At 42.3% G+C, this 18,769-nt stretch overlaps 1 protein-coding gene across 1 annotated transcript in view; it reads left to right on the plus strand.

Annotated features, from left to right (window-relative positions):
- The window catches only part of TMC1 (transmembrane channel like 1), a 235,628-nt gene that overhangs the window by 180,543 nt on the left and 36,316 nt on the right, over positions 1 to 18,769 (plus strand). Inside the window, exons 10-12 of the mRNA XM_023752328.1 lie at positions 2,220 to 2,326; positions 5,417 to 5,515; positions 17,097 to 17,239. Coding sequence (XP_023608096.1) covers positions 2,220 to 2,326; positions 5,417 to 5,515; positions 17,097 to 17,239 — 349 coding nt within the window. The remainder of the gene's footprint in view (positions 1 to 2,219; positions 2,327 to 5,416; positions 5,516 to 17,096; positions 17,240 to 18,769) is intronic.

Raw genomic sequence — 18,769 nt, forward strand, 5'->3', positions numbered from 1 at the left:
CAGAGCAGGGTGGATCGGGAGGGGGAGCTCCCCCCTCTTCACGCACAGAGTAGGGCCGATAGGGGAGTTAGGGGCACTGCCCTCTATCACCCCACAGAGCAGGGCCGATCAGGGGGTTGGGGCGCCGCCACTCTCACACTCAGGGCAGGGGCGATGCGAGGTTATGGCTCTACCCCATCACACACAGAGCAGGGCCTGTGGTGGGGCGAGGGTTGGGGCGCTGCCCCCTGTCACACACAGAGACACAGGGCGATCAGGGGGTTGGGGCGCTGCCCCCTGTCACGCTGATCCGGTGCCAGGAGGCCTCGCAGCTCCGCTGATCCCTGTGCTGGGAGGCATATTACCCTTTTACTATATAGGATAGAGGCCTGGGGGCAGGCTGGTTTGCCCTGAAGGGTGTCCTGGATCAGGGTGGGGGTCCCCACTGGGGTGCCTGGCCAGTCTGGGTGAGGGGCTGAGGGCTGCTTTCAGGCTGGCGGTTGTTGATTGAAGCTCCCAACCGCTTCTTTTTTTAATTTTATTCTGGGCCAGCTTTAGCTCTGGCTCTAGCTCTGAGAGCAGGTATCTGGTTTGTTTCGGTTCTATAATCGAAACAATGTATAACTCCAGCTCTGAGATCCCCGTCTATATTTGTTAGAATGTTTCAAATTGCCAGCTCAGAGGCTGGCAAGTCAGGCGGGGAACGTTGGAGTCTGCAGTCACTGGAGCAAGCAAGCCTCATGTTCGCTTCCAGCTGCCTGGCTGCCGGCTGCCATCTTGGCTGACAGTTAATTTGCATAAGGATATGCTGATTAGCCAATGGGAAGGGTAGCGGTCGTACGCTAATTACCATGTTTCTCTTTTATTAGTGTAGATGATAAATATATTTTTTTATTCTTAAATTCCCACATATTTGTTGTTTTCATACCTCACTAAAATATAAGTTGTATTAAGAAGTAACCCTGTCTGTGACATTGTGCTTCACATCTAAGATAATTCCTGATGGAAAATGTGTGAAGTAGATGACCTTCAGCTTTTGCATTGTACTTGTAAAATGCTACTATTCTGGGAAAACAGAACAAGATGGCCTGTAGGACAACCATTTATAAGGGATGTGGTAAACTGTTTGAGAGAGTATTGTTTGCCTGGGAAAAAGGAGGATGAAGTGGAGTGAATATGTATAATTTTAATGATAGCCAACTACTGACCAGGCACTGTAGTAAACACTTTACATATACTATTTGCTCACTTAACTGTGTTAACTCAAGGAATAAAATAAGCTCTTCAGATGGCAATCCTAGCTGCTAAACAAAAGCAGCGTTTCCTTGGATGGAGTATAAGGTGTAGCTATTGATCATTTTAGACAACTACAGCTACATAATAGAGAGCACTTCCACCATGAACATCTTCTCTTTCAAATAGAAAAAGAAGAATGCTAGAGACTGTAAATGTGAATGGTACCAGTATATTGCAATGAGCAGATTTGTTTTGGAAGGTTATCAAGACATAGCTTTTGTTCTGTCCTTTCAACTTTTTAATTTTTCCCTCTCTTTTTTTTTCTTAAAAACACACACACAACACCATTCTAGCCTCAGGTGTACACCCAGTGAACAGACATGATATAACTTACTAAGTGATCATCTCAACACCCATCCGACACCACACAGCTGTTAGAACACTATGGGCCATACTCCCTGTGCTGCACTCACATCCCCAGGGCCATTCCAGCTCTTGCCCTGTTTCCTTTCAAGCTGCTGCCCCAGTGCTGGAGCTCAGAGGGAGAGAGAGTGAGTCTGAGTAAGTCCATCTGTGGCCCTTTTAAGAGACACTGCCTGGGAGTCCAGAAGCCTGATCTCACTCAAAATCCCTGCTGGTTTTTACAGCCAGAAGTTATGGGGACTTCTCTTCCCAGCACTGGAACCCTGGGCCTGGAAGCCTGGTAGGGCCAGGACACTTTGCTCCTCAGGGGCGACCACTGCAGTTGATTTTTATCCATCACGTGTGGGTGTGGGACTAGCCTGTTCTGTGCCTCTGCCCCTCCTACCAATCTCAATGTATCTTCTCTTTAAATCCTTAGTTGTAGGACTTCCATTCAGCTAGATTTCAGGTGGTTCTGCATGATGGTTGTTCTCTAGCTTAGTTGTAAATTTAATGTGGTTGTGGGAGGATTTGAGTACTGCATTTACCTATACCACCATCTTACCCAGAAGTTCTTAACTTCTTAATTTTCTTTTTAATAGGTCAATTTGGCTCATCGGTGGCTTCATACTTCCTCTTCATGAGATGGATGTATGGAGTAAATATGGTTCTCTTCGTTCTGACATTTAGCCTCATCATGTTGCCAGAGGTAAGACTCTCACTTCCAGTTTACATAACACACTGCAACAGGCTCCCCATGTGATCATCTCTTAGAAAAGCTCCTTTTTCTATAAGAGTAGAATGCTTATGTATGGTAAGCATCCAAAGAGGTCTGGTTAATCCACCCTTAGAATCACAGTATTTGTGGCAAAATTAATCTTCAAAATGGTGCCCATGGGCCAAAAGTCCTAATCCTTGCTCTAAAGCAGTGGTTCTCAACCTTCTGGCCCTTTAAATACAGTTCCTCATGTTGTGACCCAACCATAAATTTATTTTCGTTGCTACTTCATAACTGTAATGTTGCTACTGTTAGGAATCGTAATGTAAATATCTGATATGCAGGATGGTCTTAGGTGACCCCTGTGAAAGGGTCGTTCCACCGCCAAAGGGGTCGTGACCCACAGGTTGAGAACCGCTGCTCTAAAGGGTGTGTGAGCTTCCTGAAGTCATCCGTAAAATGTCATGTGTATGTTTACATGTACATTTTTTATGGGAAAAGGTTCATGGTTTCATCAGATTCCCAAGGTGGTCCCTGGGCCCAAAAGGAAGAAAGAGGGAGGCTTTGTTGCCAAGTTTGCTTGGAAAGAAATGCTTCTTAATGCAACTCAAGGCCAGCTAAAGAAACACAAAGTGAGCAAATTTTTTCCAAAGTAAGATAACCCAGACACACACACACACGCACGCACACACACATGCACGCACACATGCACACATGCACGCACACATGGGGGTGGGGTCCCTTTGGACCAAGGTCAGAGGAGAATAAAACAGATTGAAGAAGAAGGAAAAGCCCTGAGCTGATGTGGGGAGAATTAGCTAAGGCCAAGAAGCAAGAGTGAGGTTGGGGTCTTTCACCCACGTGAAGTTAAATGACTCAAAGATCTCTCTGGATGTTTACCATACATAAATTGCGTTGGGCTTTATGTAATCTGCAAAGGGTCTTTTTAGGTACCAATATTTCAAAACCAATTTGTTCAGTACAGCATTGAAAACAGCCAGAACTTGGTGTTGAAAGTTTTTATCCCCATGGTTTCAAATCAGGGCCCATTTCTGTATCCAGCCTCCATTAGCATAATCATACTCATAGTGTCTTACATTCATTGAGTTCTTTGCTTTTTACAAGTGTAAAACACTTTCATTTCTTATACCTAATGATCTTCACAACAAATTTATGAGGTATACTCTAAAATAATTTTTGTTCCCCCATTTAAAAAATGTGAAAATTGAGTCCATAATGCTTATTGTATTTAACTAGCATCCCAGAGTGATTTTTTTTTTTAGATTTTGCACCCTGATCTATTAGTTGTATAATCCTTCATGTAATTCTGGGGGTTCTATAGCTATTTGGCTTGTAGAAGACAGTGGACATAGATCAGAATTCCTGCATAGTTCATCTCCAAGGAGAAAACTTTCAAGGAATGCAGCAGAATGTGTTTGTAGTTTATCTATTTCAAATTAACCCCAGCTTTATTTTTGCTCATCTCTCTAAGGAAACTTGAAACTTTAACACTGCCTACTATGATACACCTTAGTGTCAGACTCAGGTTATATATATCCATGAAGAGTGATCAGCAGAATTTACTGTTTCTCCCACCCCATGCTGCCTCCATGTGGAGGAAATGAAAGATTGTAGCCAACTTGTTCCAACTATATGAAATTGTAGAATCCCTAATAGTATGCAGTGGAGGGAGCTAATATGTGTTCGATTGGGTGTAGTCCTAGAACTCGGAAGCATATTGGCTTTGGATGCTTTTTATTAAAAAACTGATTTTAGAGAGACAGAAAGGGAGAGGGAGAGAGAAAGAAAATTGTCGAAGAGAAAGAGAAACATCTAGCAGCTGCCTCCTACACGCCACCTACTGGGGATCAAGCCCATAACCCTGACCGGCAATCAACTGGCAACTTCTTGGTGCATAGGATGGTGCTCAACCAGCTGAGCCACACTGGCCAGGGCAAGCTTAGGATGCTTTTGTACAGGTTGTGTTAGATGCTGAGGGGCATCCTGTTTTTTTGGGCAATGATTACCAACTCCAGCGAAGGAACAAAAGAGGACAGGTATCCTTCATGCCACCTTTACAGAACCACAGAGGCCAGGGCTGGTCACCTCCTGGTAACAAGGCTCCATTTCTCAGATGCCTCCATCCAGCAGTTCCTCTGAGGCTTATGCCCTTTTGCCCAAAGTTCCTGGGCAAACTCTAATCTCTTCGATCCTCTGTGGCCCCAACTTTGGGGTGAGATAGAACAGGTGGAACTCACCCTCTGTTCTGATTAGTCCCAGGAAGTCAGAGGATCTGCAGGGTTGCCATGGAAACAGAGCAGCTTGTGTGGAAAAAGGGAGTAGGGGCTGATTTCCAGCCCTTACCCAGTCACCCAGATTTCTATCCATAATCAAATTCTACCCCCAGCCCTAGGGAAGGGGAGCTTGCATCTCAAAGAAGCAGCAGCATCTGCTTGGCAAGCCCTGTGGTACCTGGGGCAAGAGGGGTGCTTTTCCCAGTTCTCACCAAAGCTCCTGATAGGATACTACTCTTGCTCCCTGACTGGCTGTGTCTGCCCCTAGCAACCTGTTCTACTCTGATAGCACTGATCAGGGCAGTAATCCTGAATTAGCGGTGAGGCAGGTTCATAATCAGTCTTCCCTCTTGTCACCCTCAAATTCTGAGTGCTGCTTGTAAGAACCCTCTTCCCTGGCATGAGGGAGAGATTCTTCTCCCACCCCACCCACATGAAGATGTGGGTAGTCTGGTTTTCTAGAACACTAAAGTCCTCAAATGAGACTGTCCTTTCCAGACCTCCCCAAATGAGACCAGTTTGAAGGGAGTGGTGGGTAGCCTTCTGGGCACTGTGGTTGGCCCAACTGTTGGTGGTCCACTGAACTCAAAGCACAGGGCCCTTAGCACTCCCATTGTTGGGAATTCTGAATTTAACAGGAGATTCCCAGAAGGGGGGACCCCACGTGGAGATCCACAGTCCTCATGAAAAGGCTCAGAATTGCTTATAAACAAAACGGTTTGTGATCACATGTGCGGTTCAGACTTTGTTTCCAGTTGTTAACTGCTTTCTTTGCTTCTCCATATAGTACCTCTGGGGTTTGCCCTATGGCAGCTTACCTAGAAAGACAGTTCCCAGAGCTGAAGAGGCATCAGCAGCGAACTTTGGTGTGTTGTACGACTTCAACGTAAGTGTCTCCACACAGCTGTGTTGGTAGATGAAGTTTTCCTTGTTCTGAAACTCTATGGCCTCCTCTGGTGGGGCTGGGTGAAAGTCTTAAACATTTCCCCTGTTGAGAGAGAGAGAGAGAGAGAGAGAGAGAGAAAAGGGAGGGAGGGAGGGAGGGAGGGAGGGAGGGAGGGAGGGAGGAAAGAAGGAAGAATAAATAGGATTTGGGAAGATGATAATATGATTAAATGGAAACAGATTCTGAATGAAGGTGAGCTCAGAGTTCAAAGACTGCAAGCAATGTTCTTATCTCTGTCTTTGGAGAACAACAAAGGAAGAGTTGCAAAAGTGCTTTTTGAGTTCTTAGGAAATTAGAGCTTTTACATTACATATTAACCTCTTGACTTCCTAAACAAGTCTACTTAGTATTACTATTCAGTCAATACCAAATAAAGCTAAATATTAAATACCAAGCAATGCTAAATTCTAACTACTAAATAATACCCAAATGAGGATTACTCCACTGTAGCACTAACATGAGTATTCCTCTTTGAGGTCCCCTGCATGGGGGTTATTGCTATGGCAGCGACTCATCCCTGCCCATTGAAAAATCATTTTGGAGTGTGATTCAAGTCTGTGACACATGTCCTTCTTAAAATGGTGACCAGGTTGGAGATGTTTGAAAGTGTAGAGGACAGAAAAGTAGCCAGGTGGAGATTGGCAAACTGAAGATTTAAGGAATTCTTGAAAAATAGCAAATGAGAATAAATTTTTATGTAGACTGAGGAAGGAAGAAAGGAGGGAAAACCAATAAGCAGCCTTCACGTTCGTAGTGTTACAATAAATGTCTATTTCATAGATGTTTTGAATTTGATCCTTAAGCTCCTAAATTGTGAGCTTCCTAAAGAGGCTACACACGTGCTGCATCTTCTTTGACCCCCTTATGTTCTCAACCAATGGAGGATTTCATGAATCCTGTTGACTGGCAATCTGAGTAACAGGGAGGGGGCAGGCGTTTGTAGAGCCTTGAGATAAGAACCGTAGATATTAATGTATGTGAGCTGTACCAGAAAATGTAAACCTTACAAAAGTTTCTAGTCTGTGAACAAACAGGCAAAATATAGAATAAAGCCCTCACTCTGTAGCATTTGGAATCTAAAATCACCCCTGTCAGTTGGCATTTTTGTTTCAATTCAGTATTTATTTATGGAATATAATATATACTGCTTTTACAAAGATGACTGGGACATGACTCTCTTGATCTCCAGGTACTCATGAGAACTTAAGAAAAATACATAGGCAACCAGTATACAATATGTTATGTGCTAAGTTAGCAAAATGAAGAAAAAGATAGTGGGGAGCCCTGAGGAAGCAGCTAATATTTTGCTTGGAAAGGTTTGCTTAGAGTAGATGGCCTCTAAATTAGCTTTTATTTCTTCAATTTTATGTTTCCTTTCTATTATTTCTTACTTCCTCCATCCCTCTTCCTCCCCAACCCCCTTTCATATGTAAATTTCAAAAAAAATTATTACTATGCCCCCCTGAAATAATTTTGATTTCTCTTTCTCATCTTCTGACAAGCAAGATAATAAACATCAAGTCCAGTTAATAATAATAAAAACTAATAATAACATTGATATTTTCAGATGTTTGGTCATATCAGAGAAAGGAAGAACTAAAAATATGAACAAAAGTCTTTTTGATTTTTAAACATATTTCTGAAGTTTAAGCACATACACATTTATCAAATAACTGAAATTGAAAGTTTTGGGGAAAATGTCCATGTCATGTTTGAGAGATATTAATCAGTTGGAAAAGATGAAGAGGAAGGTGGCTTTGACGATATTCATTTTCCTTTATAACTCTAAGCCTGCCTGGAAATGATTCTGAGGCAATGAGAGAATATCAAAAGGTCAAGAAAAAATAAAGCTGATATTATTCACTTATAGACTTTCTTAAAATTTATGCACACTGTAACCATTCAATCGTTTGACATGTACCACAAAATAAAGAGATTTCTAGAGACAGACGTGACCTTAGAGATCTTCCATCCCATGTCCCACATAATAAAGTTAGGGAAATTGAGTCATAGAATCACATTCAGGATCTTATGGTTAATGAGTGGCTCCTAATCTAGTGCTCTTTCTATGCCCTGTTCCTATCACTAATTTTCCTGCAGTGGTTTCCAACAGCCTTCTCACTGCGTGTTCCTGGAACACAGACTGACTTCATTTAGTGCTATATCTTCCTCACAAAGGGAGAAGGAGGTGAAGCAGTTGGATCCCATTTTCACCTTTTATAGTAAGCGTGCATTTCCCAAATTAGCTTCTCAAACAAAATGACAGGTTCGATATTTACTCTTGCCTGAGTTCTCTACTTGATCATCAGAACAATTACCTCATAAAGGAGCCTGCTCTGTATTATGAGCTGATGTAAGCGGACAGCCCAGGATTCCATCTATTATGACACCATGGAGGAGACCTTTGACCAAATGTCCTTGAGATCCCTGAAAACTCAGAATTCTGCACTTCCAGGAATGCCAGGGGGAAAGACATGTCTCAGGCCTAGGAAAGAGATGACTGGTGCCTGAACAGTCTAATTGGGCCATGGATTGGTTTGTTGCATCTTAGAAGATTAATGTGCCAGCTTAGCTAAACAATGCCATAGAGATGCAGGAAAAGACAAGCAGGAGCCCTAACTGGTTTGGCTCAATGGATAGAGCATTGGCCTTCGGACTCAAGGGTCCCAGGTTCGATTCCGGTCAAGGGCATGTACCTTGGTTGCGGGCACATACCCAGTAGGGAGTGTGCAGGAGGCAGCTGATGGATGTTTCTCTCTCATTGATGTTTCTAACTCTCTATCCCCCTCCCTTCCTCTCTGTAAAAAATCAATAATATATATATTTTAAAAACCCAAAACAAATTGTTTAAAAAAAAGAGAGAGAAGCAGGAAATATTTATAGAACATGGTTAATAGATGCAGGCATGACCTCTTGTGGTAGAGGAAGCTATAAAATGGGAAGGTCAGAAAAACCCTTTAGGATGGAGGTGGGGAGGTTGTAGGGAGCTGCTTCTCTGTTGACCTTCATGCTGGAAGCTGGAAACTTCCCCTTAAACTCTCTTCCCCGACAGAATAACTCCTTGGAAGCTCAGAGGTCTGTGACTTATAAGCATGTATCACAACTCATCCAAATTCCCTTTAATTGATAGTAGACAAGTACCATTCGATATATGCTAAGCCAGTCAGTCTTACGGCTTCTCAAAGCACCATAATTTTAATCCTTTTATTGAGTATCTAGTGATTGATCTTACTGAACAGGGGGAAATACATTTTATTAAAGTAGTAAGAAATTGGGAGATTATCTAATTGGTATGCTATGAATCAAATTGGCAGAAATGGCTTTATTTGAAGCTGTAGAATCAGGAGAAGGAGTTTAAGTCAGTAAGAAGAAGATGCATGTGTTGGCAAGATACTTGGAGACACAAGGATGATACAGGAATGATAAAGAGGAAGAGACTGTATAGTTTAGATATGGAGAGAGAGTGAGGAACTGAGGTGGAATTTGGAAAAGCTTGAGCTGACATCAGACTATGAGATCATATGGGTAAAGATCTGAGCTGTGATAAAGGGGAATGCACTTAGCTTTCCAGCTTGAGGGCATCTTGTACATTGCATATGGATAAATGGTACATCACCTTTTCCTTCCCTGCTCTGCTGTCTTCATAGATGCAGGAGGTGGGGGAAGTTCTGTTGTGCAGGAGGGGAAAATTAACACCTACTATGTGTTAATCAGACCCAGACATTACATTTTATAACAACCCTTCAAGATGAAGCTCAATAATCATTGTATAGTTGAGGGATTAAGACTCAGAGAAGTTACTTTGCCAAAGACAGCACTTCTAATTAGAGGAGACACTGAAATTCAAGCTAAAATGTGGCTGACTTTCATGTCAAATTCAAAGCCTATTCCTCTGCGCTGCCCACTTTTGCCACATCTCCTCCTTAGGTCTGTCCTCGAGGGAGACTGTCACAGACTTTCTGAATGTTAACAAACAGCAGTTAGTTCCTTATTTTATCAGCGTCAACAGCTCTTTTAAGTAATGATCTTCAAAGTGAGAGCATCTCCTCACAGACATATCTCAGTTGTCTTAAGTTCTTTCTTCCCTTATTGTACTGACCACATTTAGGAGAGATATTTTTTATGATTCATACATGGAATAACACACCTTTGCCTTTAAGAATATTGAAGCAGTTCAAATGCATCTTTATTTTCAGCAGGTCCTTTGAAAGGATAAATCATTTCAGGTTTCCTGAGAAAGAGACGCCAAAAACAGTATTAGTTGCAGGAGAAAGGGGGCAGGAGGATGACTATAGGCGAGAAAGGGGAAAATGAGCCTGATGGGTTTGGGGTGAGGGGAGAGTCTTCAGATGGCAAAGCAGGTCTGACAACCGGAGAAGGAGAGTGGGAAGGAAGATTGGGTAGGAAGAGTCTCAGACTGTAGCGCCATTCTGAAAAAAGTCTTGGCTGGGCTAATGGTTAGTCTCCTAGCAAGAAAGGACCATTGGAGGACTCCCATATCACTGAAGAATAACCTGGCTCTAGTATTCCTCGCCATGCTCGGTCATTGGCTGGAGACATCCTGGTGTGTGTGTGTGTGCGTGTGTGTGGTCCCCGGATGAACTCATCAGGATCTTTCTGGGTCAATCCAAAGTGGTGGCAGCTGGAGACTGTCTTCTGAAGGGGATCTGAGCAGCACACCCACAGGGCTGCTACAGGGTCTCTTGGCTCTGAAAATGTGACTAGATTAGAACTGTTGCTGTTGTTGGTGGTATTTAGTTTCAACAAGCTTTAAACACACTAACATAACCTCCCTGCCACAGCCATTGTTTCAACCTAGCCAAGTGCTGACTCAGCGGAGACTGAACCCCCTAGATCATGAATTATCCATTGGTGAGGGCAAAAGAATGACCCCAAGCCAGACTGCTAGGCCTCTTTGGGACAAATATGGGCTTGTAGATTCCCAAATGCACTCTGAGATATACTCATCCCTGGCCTGGAGGTCATAGATTGAAAGGGGTGAGGTTCCAAGCTGTCCATCTTGGCTCCTGTATTTGCTTTACTTCCTCAGTGTCCAGTGCAGGTCCCTCTGGTTCAAAGGCTCATAAGGTTGGATTAAAAGGAGAGGTGTCTTATTTTCTGTTCCAGGTCCTAGGTTCTTTCTCTTGTTTCATAGCTTTCTTAACCTGCTGCTCCTGGACTTCTGTATGACATGTCTGTAATGTGATGGGAGAGATCGCTGGGTCTTATTCTAGCTTTCTTGGTTTCCTTCTGGTCTCTTAAACTTGAAGAACAAATTCCTTGGGGTCTGTAGTCAGGGGCAAATGGCAGTGGAGAGATAGAAGGTTATCAAACCATGTGAGGCTGTCTACAATCTAGGCCATGATAATTTTTTTCCTTCGAGCAATTAAAAATAATTTAAGTGGGTGGTGGGTGGATAGTGGCATTATCAGACTTGGATTTTGAAAAACTCAAAACTCAACAGATTGGATGAAGAAAAAATGAATGTGAGACCAAAGGACAATCTATCATTATGATCAAGTGAGGAACTAAGATTGTTTGGAAGAGCTCAATTTACCTGGTAGGAATTTGCTACATCTAAATACTGGCTGTCCACCTAATAGATTAAACGCTGAGCCATTGAGTTAGATTAGAACCTTGTAAACTATTAAATTATATTGCATAATACAAATAACACTGAAATCATGAGTCAAGTACATCTACTGTAACAAATATTTAAATTTATAAACATTTGAAAGCAATTCAGTAAAATCTTTATCCTAAGTTCTAGCATCATATATCTCTAATAGACATTATTTGCTTATAAACTGTACTTGAAATTAATTATGTTTGCTAATCTTAAATATTTGAAATAAAATGTGGGCTACTAATATGGGATTGAAAATTTCCAAATTCATTCATTTTTTTTCTAAGTAGTTCAATATTTTCTCTACTTCTAAAAATATTTTTATTTTTTCAAAAAACTCATTCTTAAATAGATAATACTAAGGTAATTCCCAGTATGGGCTATGTCCCAGTGACCACATCTATTGCTTTTCATATATGAATTCACAATGCTTCATTTTGCATGACTTCAAAGAACTAATGGGTAGATTTACAAGTCCAGAAATCAAAGAACAACAAACACCCATAATATAATGCTTTTAATGTCTACCTTGTGAAATAAAAGAAGACCAGTTTTCCTATGTGGGAAGAAATCATACATAGCAGCTCATTTTATAGCACTGAGATGTCTCATTTTGTAAGAGTTTTAGGCAATTAGACAGTAGAAAAAATTACAGCACTTTGCCAGCTTTAGTGTCTCTCAGACATTTTTTTGGTGTTTTGATTTATTATATTCTAACATGAGATTGTTATTCTCAGTCATGCTACTGTCTTGAATGATTTACTCTATTTTATTAAAATGGGTAGTAGAGAGCAGAAAATTAGAAAAGAGTGGTTTAGATGAAAATTTAAAGGAACTTAATCTAACTGAGGATTGCTAATGACCACCAGAAGCAATTTCTTTTTTTCATTCAGTCATTCCGTGAGCATAAGTTGAATGTCAGATGCTCAGAATAAAAAGATAACTAACATATAATCCCTGCCCACAGGGACCTTATGATCTAATTGGATGTGCTATCCAATGTGACAGTCCCAAACTAACAGATATATATCAAAGTACATAGAGGCACATGGAGGAAGGATTCAGTGTTGAAGTTTAGTAGAGTCCTGAGAGGATCCAGTAAATTAACTCTATTTCCCATGCAAAAAGGTTTATATGAGGAGAGGCAGGAAGAGGGAGCCCTGGTTGTGAGAGCAAGGCGTCCACAAGCCAGCAGGGGAAAGGTGTCAGCAGCAGTGCCACCTGTCTGGGAGGGAGGAAGAGGTTTGAGGGCATCAACACATATACCCTCGAAAAGAGCCACATGGCATTTGTTTCGTAACTCTGGATCTGGGTGGTGGCAAAAGGAAAGTAAGCTCAGAGGTGAGCAGAGCATTAGGTGGAAGCTTGCTGAGTCTGATTGGAGAGAAGGAGGGTGGCCCTGGGCTAGATATCAGCATGTAGCCCCTAAGTGCTAGGCTGGCTGCTGTTCTTGTGAAGTTAGTTAACCTTGGTTTGGGGTGTTGTTAGCCTTTCACGTCTTGCTTCTCTCCTGTGTCCCACTCTATCAGATATTGTGACATCACCTCTGTTTCATCCATGCTTGAAACTTTTAACACTAAGGTATAAATTGACTGTTAACAACTCAGAGAAATAGAACTGTACCCCAACTTGTGTGGTACTCTCTCATGTCTTGGCACACATGGAAGTTACATCTTCCTTTCTTATCAGTTTTGACTTCATGATTTTTTTCTTCTTCAAAATAATGGTCTGATAATAGCTAAAACTTAAAAGAATTGCTAAGGATATTGAAACTCATTTACCATCCTGGGGATAGAATGTTTCTTTCACTCTATTTGTAGTCATGATAAACACCACAGGGGTGGAGTTCTAATATAATTTCAGGTGATAAGTACTTATGGAGAAAATATTTTGTGTGCAGAACTCTTTTGAGGGCCTCTATAATCCAGTCTCTACTTCACCTATGTATAGTGTTTGGCAAATAAAAGTTACTTAGATAAATAATTACATGGGTTGTTTCCTAGCAACTACATCATCAAAGCATTCTCTTTCTTATCAAAGGGTGTCAGCGGCTATAGACTAGACCAGCTGCAGCATTGAAACAGAAATTAGAGTCTTAATAGACGATGCAGATGCATGGAGCCCAGAGTTGGACAGGACTTCTCTGTGCTCATTTGGAACTTGGCTCATACTGTGGTTTCTCTGTCACAGATTTTGGGGTGGGAGAGAGCTCCCACACAGAAAGCCATGCATGCTGACATGGAAACCGAGTCAAACCTTGGCTGGGCTAGGAGTCACTGCTATTTTAGTCACTTCCAGATGTCTGCTGTTGGAGTTTTAAGGAAAGGGGAAAAATGAGGAGTGTGGTGGGCCGGCTGGGTGGAAGGGGAGGGTGTTCCTCTCGTAAGCTTTTCGACTCCTGTTTAAAGCCACCCCTCAAGATGGATTGGATAAAGCTTTTAAAAATTATGCTCATCAATATTACCTCTTTCATTTATACTTGACTGCATATGAAGTAACAGGCAAACTGAAGAAGCCTTTGTCAAATTATCAGGATTCCAAAAAACGCAGGGCCCTTGCAACTTTGGATGTGATCTAACATTTATGAAGTGCCAGGCACTGAACATATGTTGATGGTGCATACACCAGATGAGCCAGCTGCCCCAGTGGCTATTGTGCTAACCTAACAAGCTCACCAGCTGCTTGCTGGATAGCTCCTTTCTCCTTTCATGTTATTTTGGAGGCATCATTATGAATTAGAAAAAATGTCAGGTTGTAATGTTTATGCACAGAGAGATGAGGTCCTCTGAAATCTTTTCAAAAGGAGCACTGGGGTCTTTTCCAAGAGATCCTGGCACCTCCAGGGACCAATCCTGGGATATAGGTCAAAAGTTCCTGCTGATTGGTAGGGTTTCCTTGTATTTTTGTTTAACTGGGAATGTATGGCACTGGCATGATACAAGGCCTGGTAGGCAAAGAAAGCACAGGAGAAGGAGTATAGCACAGTGGTTAAGTATATAGGATTTATATTGGACAGACCCAGTTCAAGTTCACACTCTGTCACTTACTAGCTATGGGAACTTGGACAAGTTACTGAGATGGGCAGGGAGGTGTGTGTGTGTGTGTGTGTGTGTGTGTGTGTGTGTGTGTTGTTATAAATAACACTCCTCCCTATCCAACCAGGTTGTGTGCTAACCAGAGATAAGCTAAAGGTGGAGGTCAACATGCCACCTTTATTCTTGTTAAAGCAGATATTAAAGAATGTGGTATCTTTTTATGGGCAAGTGGGCGTCCCAGTCTAGGCCAGGCCAGGCCTCCCCCTACAGGGGCAGAGCACAGCCTGTGCTCTCGCAGGAGGAGGAGGAGCAGTGGCCCACAGCATGCCCATTTGCTCCTGCATCCCCTTCTCTCAGATGGTTTCTCCTCCCTGGGGTTAGCATGAGGCAATGGAGAGAGGCTGGGAGCATTACATTTCTGGGTTTCTGCACATGGAAGAACTCATCAAGAGTTGAGGAAAACTATTTCCCCTGACAGTAGTGACTTCCTTGGGTTCTTGTGAGGATTCTGTGAGATGAAGTCAGGGTTTAAGCACATGCAAAGTGCTCAACAAAAACGTATTGATTGATGTTATTACTGCAACCATTATCACCATTGTCAGGACTGTAGCATGGAAATGAGGTAAGAGTCAGTTGCAGGAAATAATTATAAAATGAATGCCTTATAGTTATGGAAAAAACGAAACAGTTCAGGATATCTTTAAACTACACAAGGGGCCAAGGGTCTGTTATTCCCTGAGGACAAGAGGGCCAGTTTGAAGGTTCTGGACAGGGCATTGGATTTAAAATAGCTGAGAGGAAGCAGAGACCTTACCTAGATGAATGTGAAAGAAGATGTCATGGCCCAGCCGGTGTGGCTCATTGGTTGATGTCGGCTCATGAAACAGGAGGTCATGGTTCGATTCCTGGTCAGGGCTCATGCATGCCCAGGTTGTAGGCTTGATCCCCAGTGGGGGAGAGGGGGCAGGAGGCAGCTAATTAATGATTCTCTCTCATTATTGATGTTTCTATCTCTTTCTCCCTCTCCCTTTCTTTCTCTGAAATCAATAAAAACATATATATGGCATGGAACCAAATGCAGGGAACTCTTCCCGATGATTATTCTCCTGAGATTTCTGGGTCTTGGACAGTTGGGCCAGTTCAGGTCTATTTGGGTATCCTTTCCTATCTTAGACATGAGATTAGCTCATTTGCTTTCTCTACTTGGGGTTTCTACTAGTTCCTTAGCCTCACATTTTCTCTGGGGTTTGAAGTTATCTTTTTCTTGAGCTGAAAAATGCAGATATAGGCAGATATGGTGCAGGGAACCCACTTTGGGTTTTGAGCTATACCCCCTCCCGTCCCCATCCTGATCCTACTTAAAGCCCAGGAGCTCTACTGAGATTTTTCTGGAATTTCCCCCCCCTGCTAATTCTCACAGAGTATTAAAAAATAAATTTGCTGCGGATTTTGGGAGCAATAGTTTTTTGGGTTTTTTTTTTCAGATTTCAGGTGGCTTCTGATTTGAACTAGGCATAATCTTTTTTTTAAGGCAATTTTCTAAATTACTTCTCTTAATTCTTCCCTTGGAAATTAGCATCTAGGACATTTCCTCTTCTTCCTCCTTCTCTTCCCCCTCCCCCTCCCATTTCCTCTCCTCCTTTCTTCAACAGTGGGCTTCAAAGTGCCTGGCTTGGTATAAATGATGTGAAAGTCAGCCAATTTAATTTTTTCAGATTCAAGGGTGACTCACTTGACCTCAAGAGGAAGCCCCACATTGGGCTGTCTCCTCACTTTATATAGCACAGTCATTTTAAGTTATTGCCTGAGAGATAAACTCAGACAGAAGCTCAGGAAGTGGATATATAGTAACACAGAAACAATGCTTCCATGCAGAGAGTGAGAAAACACAGTGAGTAAGAGAAGGAGAGAAAGATGGAAGGACTATAAAGGAAGCAGCATCAGAATATGCCCATGTTCTGTGTATGTCCCCCTCAGGTGACTTGGGGAAATGGTGATTCTAACCCCACTGGGTAATAGTCTTGATGAATAGAAGGTTGTGCAGATCACTTCACCTGTTCCTCACGCAAGCGAAGACACAGCTCTGGGGGGTAGGAGAACCAGTCTAACTGTGGCTCAGGCGACTGGAAGTGGAACCTGCCATCACAATTGGAGGAAGCATGTTTCACACCCTCCCCCAAATATCAAGCAAGTTCTTAAAATTATAAATCTGATGACACCATAAACTTTTTATTGAATTTATTGGGGTGACGTTGGTTAATAAACTTATATAGGTTTCAGGTGTACGCTTCTATAATGCATCATCTGTATAGTATATTGTGTGCTCACCGCCCCAAGTCAAGTCTCTTTCCATCACCATTTATCCCCCCTTTACCTTCTTCTACCTCCCCCCATCCCCTTCCCTCTGGTAATCAGCATGCTGTTGTCTGTCTCCATGAGGTTTTTTTGTTTTGTGTTGTTGTTGCTTAAATCTCTTCATCTTTATCACCCAACCCTGCAATGCCCCTCCCTTCTGACAGCTGTCAATCTGTTATCTCTCTGTGAGTGTCTTTCCTTTTGTTTTAATGTTCTAATCAATGGGCATTTCATGGTAATGGCTCCACAGCTGAGCAAACCTGTACTTGATTAAACATTGGGTCTATTTAGAAGTCCCTGAATTTCAAGGAAACCAAGTAACTGCCAATCAATGTGGCAGCTGAAACATTCACTCTCTGAAGCACAACAATGGGGCTCATGTCAGAGACATCTCCCAAGTTTGAAAATTAATGTCATTTTGTCATTCCTTTTAAAAATCCATCTTTCTTTTCCTTTGAGTTTCTCTTCATGGCATCTGCTAAGTGGCTTTGTTGTTGGATTTTAGGGCCTGGCGCAGTATTCCGTGCTCTTTTATGGCTATTACGACAATCAGCGAACAATTGGATGGATGAATTTCAGGATGCCGCTCTCCTATTTCCTGGTGGGGATCAGCTGCATTGGATACAGCTTTGTGGTTGTCCTTAAAGCGTAAGTTTCATTGGGCTCTTGGGAAGCAGGCAATGATTTCTGGAATTAAACTGGAGAATGGATGTAATTTTTTTTTCTGTTTTACATTTGCAGTGGTTCTCAACCTTCCTAATGCCGCGACCCTTTAATACAATTCCTCATGTTGTGGTGACCCCCAACCATAAAATTATTTTCGTTGCTACTTCATAACTGTAATTTTGCTACTGTTATGAATCGGAATGTAAATATCTGATATGCAGGGTGTATTTTCATTGTTCACGACCCACAGGTTGAGAACCACTGAAGAGGATGCAGTCTATGAGATAAAATGTCGTTCTAGTACCGATGCTAATGTTAGACTATTACATCCTCCAAACAAAAGGATTGAACATGGCTGCGGCCTTTGGGTCATCTCACTGCATACCCGTCCTGTGTTTAAGCATATTTTTAAAATGTGCCTTTTTGTACTTTGACGTGTGAAGCAATGTTGCAAACAAGACAGGGAAACAGCTGCTGACCCCTCGTTTTGTGTGAAGGGGTTTGTGACTTGCAGAACCAGTTCAATAGGCAGAAACAGTTGTTCTCTGTTCTTTTTTTAAAGCCAGTATAATCACTCATCCAAAAAATTTCAGCTGCATAAGGCGGCAAAAACAAATGGCCCCCACGAGACCATCATGATCAACAGTATCATCATGGTTTGTCTTAGAAAAGGATTTATTAGAGCAAGAGGAAGAATTTTATAGGGAACTGATGAAACAACAATTTTTTCCTCTGCCTGAAATGCATAGGGTGGGGGTAAAGTAGGTTTACAGTTGTATGTATGGAAAATAATGCAATGATAAATAAATAATAATACAAGGATAAACATGGTGTGTCATGTACTCACAACTGTGAACCTACTCCCCCCCCCCCCCCCCCCCCCGTATTTGTAACACTCTGCGGAAACCTAGCACAGTTGTTTGGGGCTATGAGCAACCTGCCCTTCAGCCAGTTCTCTGCTCTAGCTTAGGAGAAAAAGAGAGACACCTCAATTAATGTCCCAACCCTTTTATTTTTTTTTATTTTTATTTTTTAAATATATTTTATTGATTTTTTACAGAGAGGAAAGGAGAGAGATAGAGAGTCAGAAACATCGATGAGAGAGAAACATCGATCAGCTGCCTCCTGCACATCCCCCACCGGGGATGTGCCCGCAACCCAGGTACATGCCCTTGACCGGAATCGAACCCGGGACCTTTCAGTCTGCAGGCCGACGCTCTATCCACTGAGCCAAACCCGTTTCGGCCCAACCCTTTTAGTTGACTCTGCACAGGGAGAACTGACCCTTTGCTTCACTTCAGGGAATGGCCTTGTCTGAGGGTCCAAGTCTGTGACACACTTTGGGTCTTGTCCCTGTCACAGTGACTGTTCTACCAAAGAACACTGTCATACTTAGTTTTTAAGCCTCTTCATGACATGATGAAAGCCTTCCTGGAGACCCCACATCCAAAATATTTATCTACTGCCCAAGTGTAATCAGAGATCTTAAATAACTAGTATTAGTTATCTATC

The sequence above is a fragment of the Myotis lucifugus genome, unplaced genomic scaffold (assembly GCF_000147115.1).
Source record: "Myotis lucifugus unplaced genomic scaffold, Myoluc2.0 scaffold_31, whole genome shotgun sequence".
Classification (NCBI taxonomy): Eukaryota; Metazoa; Chordata; class Mammalia; order Chiroptera; family Vespertilionidae; genus Myotis; species Myotis lucifugus.